This window comes from Penaeus monodon, chromosome 13 (genome assembly GCF_015228065.2).
Source record: "Penaeus monodon isolate SGIC_2016 chromosome 13, NSTDA_Pmon_1, whole genome shotgun sequence".
Lineage (NCBI taxonomy): Eukaryota > Metazoa > Arthropoda > Malacostraca > Decapoda > Penaeidae > Penaeus > Penaeus monodon.
This window is the reverse complement of record NC_051398.1, coordinates 3,897,947-3,905,369: the sequence shown is the minus strand read 5'-3', so window position 1 is coordinate 3,905,369 and position 7,423 is coordinate 3,897,947. Positions and strand designations below refer to the sequence as shown.

At 48.3% G+C, this 7,423-nt stretch overlaps 1 protein-coding gene across 1 annotated transcript in view; it reads right to left on the bottom strand.

The window, feature by feature from the left end:
* The window catches only part of LOC119580039 (protein unc-119 homolog B-like), a gene marked incomplete at its 3' end in the record, with an annotated part of 108,420 nt that overhangs the window by 29,446 nt on the left and 71,551 nt on the right, over positions 1 to 7,423 (bottom strand). The window contains 1 exon segment of the mRNA XM_037927929.1: positions 1,961 to 2,075. Within this exon segment, the coding sequence (XP_037783857.1) occupies positions 1,961 to 2,075 (115 nt within the window).

The window sequence follows — 7,423 nt, the reverse complement described above, 5'->3', positions numbered from 1 at the left end:
CCCCTTTTCCCCCCTCCCCCCCTCTCTCCCTTCTTCACCCTCTCCTTCTCTCTCGCTTTTCAACTCCCTCTCCTTCTCTCTCTCTCTCCCTCCTTCCTCCCGTCTCTCCCCCACCACTCCCCCTCCTTCCCCCTCTCTCCCCCACCCCACTCCCCTCTCCCCCCACCCCCGGGGTTCCGAAGGGCCCGCCGCGAAGCCAGAACCCCGACGGGAAAGGCCGACCTCCGCTCCCCACTCGGGTCCACTCATCCGCGCGCTTCATGTTGCAGGCCCTCTTTATGCAATGTTTCTTTTTTTATTATTTATCTATCTCTCTCTCTCTTTGCCTATCTGTGCCTATCTTTCTCTCTCTCTCGTGCTCTCTAATTTTTCCTTTCTCTCCCTCTCGCTCTTCTCTCTCTCTTCACTTCCTCTCTTCCTCTCTTTCCCTCTTCCTCTATCTCCCTCTCCCTCTTCCTTTCTCTTCCTTTCCCTCTTCCTCTTCCTCTCTCTCTATCTCTTCTCTCCTCTCTCCCCCTCTCTCCCTTTCTCCCTCCTTCTCCCCATCTCCCTCCCTGTCAAACCAACCCCCCCCCCCCCACTCAAAAAAATACCCACGCAGCCGGTTACTATCCCCCCCCTCCCACCACCAATATCCCAGAACGCCTATCCGCTTATCCGCACCGACCCGACCCGCATTTTAATATCCGTCCCGTATCCGCAGCGATTAAAAGGCTACTCACCCCCCCCCCTCAACCCAGGCCCCTGCTCGCTGCCGTGATCGATGCAGCTGCTCATCGGTCGCTGAATTTTAGATCGGCCGGCGTGGGGGTGGTGGGGGGGTGGGGGTGGGGGGTAGGACTCAAGTATTCATTTCTCTTGTAAATATTTGCTTGGCGAATGGGGATGCATATGGTGAAGGGGGAGGGGGAGGGGAGGGGGAGGGGGGAGGGAGGTTTAAGACCCATCGGCATGTAGCTTTTTTATATATTCATGTATTATTCATGTATATGTGTATATTAACAAGGATATATGTATATATCCTATACATTCGTGCACATATACTGTCCATATATAAATGTTATATTTATATTTGGTGTGTGCGTGTGTGTGTGTGTGTGTGTGTGTGTGTGTGTGTTGTGTGTGTTTGTGCCTGTGTGTGTGTCTGTCGTGTGATGTAGTGGTGTTATTAATGCCATTTCTGCTTTCTTTCCAGGGATATACAGAGATAAAAAAAAATTACCAAGACCCACATTTGCCAAACACTTCCACCCTGTTTGCTTTCTAGCAAGCAAGCAAGTATACGTCAGACCAGCACCCCACTCCTAACCCCCTCCTCACACTCCCACCCCAACTTCACCCCCTCCCCTACCCCAACTCCAACCCTCCCCCACTCCCACCCCGACTCCATCTCATTCCGCCTCAGGGAAAACGAGCGCCGTAAGTGAAATGTTACGGGCCAACACCGTAGACTTTCACGCACTCGGCCGGTAACGGGAAGCAATGATCCTAATCCTATACATACCATTTACTACGAGGCGAATGGACTTTGGCTGAAATCAAAATAATTTAAACAATGAAGAAGTTAAGGAATAAATAGACAGAGAAGGAAGAGAGATACGAAAAGAAAATGTAAGGAATAAAATACACTATCAAGGCATGACCCCCCCCCCTTCGATGTACACACCCTACACCAAGAATACTAAGAACAAGAATAAGAATAAAAACACCAACACTAACAACAACAATAATAACAATAGTACTAGTAATAAAAATAATGATAATAAAAATTAAAAATATCATCAAGGCACAAATAATAACAAGAACAAAAACAATAATAATAACAACAATAGTATCATCATTATCATCATCAAAAACAACAAAAACAACAACAACAACAACAACAACAAGTAATAATGAAACAATCCAACCAATACCAGTAATAAACAACGGCAAAGGCAAGCAAGGCGCCAGTACTCACGTGGCTCCGACGGTCTTCAACTTGAGGAACTGCGGCGTGAACTGGTACCTGACGAAGCGGCCGGCGTTGGGGTCGCTCTCCTCCTGGTCGATGCTGGCGTCGCCCTCCTCGGTTTCTGCCCAGGGAGGAAGGGAGAGGGGGGTTAATGTGTGCGAGGAGGAGGAGATGGAGGAGGAGGAGGAGGAGGAGAGGGAAGGAAGGAGGAGGAGGAAGAGGAGGAGGAGGTGGAAGGGGGTACGAGGAGGAGGCGGAAGTAAGTATCTTAATGCATGCAAAATAACCACCGAAAACTTGTCTTACGACGAATACAATCACGTGATAACCTGCAACATCTCAAACTGCAACGCCCCCCCCAAAAAAAGAAAAAAAAATCAGACACGAACACACAAGTTATGCAAAAAAAACACAGAAGAAATTCTCCGGCCGCGGCAAAAGAGCGGAAACCTTCTATGCAAATTTATATAGCCTCTTATTTTCCACGAGGCTTCCCCGCTGACGATAATTGTTCAGGGGGTTTCCGGCTGAACCGAATCCCCATTCCGCTTTCGCAGAGAAAAGCCAATTTCTGGTGTAATGGGTATCACATTCGCACACATCGAGGGATATAACGAAGAGAGAAGGAAAGGGAGAGGGAGAGAGGAAGGATGGCAGGAAGTGAGGAGTGGGAAAGGAGGAGAGAAAGGGAGGGAGAGAGAGAGGAGGAGGGAGGGAGGAGGGGAGGGAGGGGAGAGAGAGAGAGGAGAGAGAGAGAGAGAGAGAGAGAGACAGAGAGAGAAGACAGAGAGAGAGAGACGAGAGAGAGAGAGAGAGAGAGAGAGAGAGAGAGAGAGGAAAAGAGAGAGGAGAGGAGGAGAGAGAGAGAGGGAGGGAGGGAGGGAGGGAGGGAGGGGGGGGGAGGGAGGGAGGGAGGGAGGGAGGAGGAAAGGAGAGAGCGAGAGGGGAGAGAGAGAGAGAGAGAGAGGAGAGAGGGGAGAGAGAAGAGAGAGAGAGAGAGAGGGAGAGAGAGAGAGACAGGAGAGAGAGAGAGACAGAGGAGAGAGAGACAGAGAGAGAGAGAGACAGAGAGAGAGAGGGAGGGAGGGAGGGAGGGAGGGGGAGGGAGGGAGTGAGGGAGGGAGTGAGGGAGGGAGAGAGAAAGAAAGAGATACAGAGAGAGAGAAAGAAAGAGATACGAGAGAGAGAGAGAGAGAGAGAGATACAGAGAGAGAAAGAAAGAGATACAGAGAGAGAAAGAAAGAGATACAGAGAGAGAGAGAGAAAGATATATATAGAGAGAGAAAAGAGAAAAGAGAGACAGAGAAAAATAAAAAGAGCAGAAACTAGACACGAAAGCACGAAATCAACACACAAACAAAACAAACAAAAACAAACACACACACACACACTACCCAGCATCCCGACCCGGAGAGAGGGAGCAGCCTCCGGCAGCGTCTCCTCCAGCATGCAACAAATACCAATTGCACCTGATGACCTCACTCAAGCCTCGGCCAAGATGCGTCTTTGCGAGAAACTTGTGCAACTCGAGACTCTAAATATACCACACTCACTGGGGCTGGCTTTCGCTTCCACTTAGGCGGGGGAGGCGGGAGGGAGGGAGGGAAGGTGAAAGAGAGGAGGAGTGGGGGGCAGGGAGGGAGGGAAGGAAGGAGAGTGGAGGAGGGGAAGTGGGAGGGAGGAAAGAAGGTAGGCTGGCTAGAAAGGGAGGGAGAGGGTAAGTAGAAGGAAGGAAGGGAGGGAAGGAAAATGGAGGAAGGAAGTGGAAGGGAGGGAAGTAGGGGTGCAACGAGAGGTGGAGGGAGGTAGAGAAGGTGAAAGGGAGCGAGAGTGGGAGGGAGGATGAGTGGAGGAAGGAGGGAGGGAGGGAGGGAGGGAGGGAGGAGGGAGGGAGGGAAGGAGGGAGGGGAGAAGGCAGGTAGAAGCCACGGTGAAAAGAAGTAGGTAAGAGGCAAGGAGAGAATGAGAGAAAAGAAGGAAGGAAAAAGAAAAAGAGTGAGAGAGAGAGAGAGAGAGAGAGAAAGAGAATCAGAGAGAGAGAAAGAGAACCAGAGAGAGAGAAAGAAGAAGCAGAGAGAGAGAAAGAGAAGCAGAGAGAGAGAGAGAGAGAGACGAGAGGAGGAGGAGAAGAGAGAGAGAGAGACAGAGAGACGAGAGGAGAAGAGAGAGAGAGAGACGAGAGGAGGAGAAAAGAGAGAGGGAGTGGGAGGAAGGGGAGTGGGGGAGTTGGAAATTCACTCCGACTCCAGCTCCTTCTCTGCCAACTTTGGTTTAGTCTGGAATTGCTAACACCGCGGAAGACACTCCGGGATGTGGCAGGAACTTGCATTGATATAGAAAGGGAATTTCTTTGTTTATATTTATGTTTTATCCTTTATCTATATATAATTATTGTTATCCTTATTACTATTATAATTATCATCATCCTAATTATAATTACCATCATCATTATTATCACTATCATTATTCCTAAAATGACCCTTCCGTGTTCAATACAGAAAGATAATAGAATATATAAAAATAAAAATAAAAATAAAAATAAAAATAAATGAAATGAAATACAAAAAACAAGCGAACGAACAATAAAGCAAACAGACCAACAAAAACAAACAAATACAACAAAACAAAATAAAAATAAATAAAATACCAAGACAAGAGTCGTAAAACCCAGACAGACGACCCGGGGACTCGTTCAGGGGGGGGGGGTCGTTCGCAACATCTACCGTACGAAGCAGGACAGACAGAGAGATAAAAAAAATAGACAGAGCGGGATATTAAAATAGTTTATTCGTCTAGCGTCTAGGGATATATGTCTATCAACCTGTCTATCAAATTCATCACCCAGCGATCTATCAATCAAGCCTTACGGTGTATATAAGAAAAATAAAATTATATATATCTATCTCCAGATGTATCTGCCTATCATTCGCTCTATCCATCTATCTATTTAGCTATCAAGTCATATAAAAGTAGATAAAGAGAGATCCATGAAACTATCTATCTATCTAGCTATCAATCTATCTAATCACATTCCATCTATCTATCAAGTTCGATAATTCTCTATCTGTCAGATAGAGAATTATCTATCAGAGAGAAAGAGAGAAAGAGGAAGAGAGAGAGAGAGAGAGAGATGATAGAGACGAGACAGACCGAGAGAGAGGAAGAGAGAGAGAGAGAGAGAGAGAGGAAAGAGAGAGAGATGAGGAGGAAGAGGGGAGAGAGTGAGAGTGAGAGAGAGAGAGGAGGAAGAGAGGGAGAGTGAGGAGGAAGAGAGAGAGAGAGAGGAGGAAGAGAGAGAGAGAGAGAGAGAGAGAGAGAGAGAGAGAGAGAGAGAGAAAGAGAGAGAGAGAGAGAAAGAGGGAGAGAGAGAGAGAGAGGGAGAGAGAGAGAGAGAGGAGAGAGAGAGAGAGAGAGAGAGAGAACAAACATCCATCATTCAAGAGGATTTTCTTTTCTCTCGCATTTCAGGTCCGCGCCAACAGGTCATCTCACCCCCTCCCCCGACCCCTGAGCTGGTCACCACTCAGTGCCAATGCTCTCTAAGTGCCAGCCTTTGCTAAGTGTTGAGAGTACGGATGAGGACAGGGGGGAGAGGACAGGGGGGGAAGGAGACAGGGAGGGGTGTAGGAGGGGGTGGAGTGCTGAGGGGCGCTGAAAATTTGATTGAAATTAGAAAGAGAGAGAGAGAGAGAGAGAGAGGAGAGCGGAGAGAGAGAGAGAGAGAGAGAGAGAGAGAGAGAGAGAGAGAGGGAGAAGATGAGAGAGAGAAGAGAGAGAGAAAGGAGGAAGAAGAGGAGGGGAAAGGAGGAGGAGGAGGAGGAGGAGGAGGAGGAGGAGGAGAAGGAGGAGGAGAGAAAGAAAGGGAGAGAGAGAGAGAGGAGGAGAGAATGAGAGAGTGAGAGAGAGAGAAGAAGAAAGGGAGGCAGGAAGGGAGAAGGGGGGAGGGATAAAGAGCAAATGCAATTGCAAGTCAATACACTAGCAACTTTGACGTAATGCCATGGTAAACAAGTGTCCCCGTGTACGTGTGTGTATATATGTGTGTACGTGTACGTGTGTGTGTGTGCGTGTGTGTGTGTGTGTACGTGTGTGTACATATGTGTGTACGTGTATGTGTACGTGTACGTGTACGTGTACGTGTACGTGTACGTGTGCGTGCGTGCGTGCGTGCGTGCGTGTGCGTGTGTGTGTTTGCGTGTCAAGGCTATCAATATAGCGGAGGAAACACCATGGAAACGAAGACAAAAAAAAACACACAAAAAGAAATAGAAAGAAAAAAAATATAAATGTAGATACCAATAGGAGAAAAAAAAAAAAAAAATAAAAACACCAAGTGGCAATACCAGCATAGAGAAAGGGGAAGAGAGAAAAGCCACAAAAGGGAAACTAAAGGAATTTGAAAGAATCCCAAAGGAGCGGCGGAGATGATTTCTGGAGCGACGCAAAAGAATGTAAAAACGTGAAAGAGATATAATGAAAAGATGAGATTATACAACGTGGAGACGAAATGAAAGGAGGAAGGAGGAGATGGAAGGAGGAGGAAGAAGCAACAGCGAGAGGAAGGAGGAGACGGAAGGAGGAAGAAGGAAAGGGAGGAGGAAGGGAGAAGGAACGGGAGAAAGAAAGAGGAGGAGGGGGAGGAGGAGGAAGGAGGGAGGGGGAGAAGGAACGGGAGGAAGAAAGGAGAGGAGAGGGAGGAGGAGAGGAGGGAGAGGAGTAGGAAGGGGGAGGAGGAGGAAAATGAACGGAAGGAACGGGAGGAAGAAGGGGAGGAAGGGAGAGAAGGAGGAGGAAGGGAGAGAAGGAGGAGGAAAAAATAAGAGAGGAAAAGGAGCAGAAGGAAACATGGAAAAAAGATTAAAAGGGTTGATCAGTAAAATACAGGGAAAATATCCGTACAAATATAACAGGCAAGAAAGGGAAAACCCCCACACACACACCAAAAACCCCACACCCCACACACACACACAACACACACACACACACACAAACACACAACACAAAACACACAACACACACAACACACACCCCCATCCCCAAATGAAAGAACAATTAACAAAACCAGCAAAAATTTCCCCGAGGAGAACAAGAACACACAAGAGGGTTGGCGATCGTCAAGAGCCAAGGAAGGAGCAGGCGCGAAAGGGCGGAAAAGGAAAGGGGGATGAACAGGAAACGGGGGGGGGGGGGGAGAGAGAGAGAGAGAGAGAGAGGAGAGAGAGGAGGAAGAGGAGGGAGAAGAGAGGAGAGAGGAGAGAGAGAGGAGAGGAGAGAGAGAGAGAGGGGGAGAGGGAAGGGGAGAGGGGGAGAGTGGGAGAGGGAGAGAGAAACGGAGGAGAGAGAGAGAGAGAGAGAGAAGGAGGGGGGATGAGGGAGAGAGGGGGAAGGGAGAAGGGGAGAGAAGAGAGGGGAAAAAGAGGAAGGGGGAGAGAGGAGAGAGGAGAAAAAAAAAGAGAGGGAGAGAGGGGA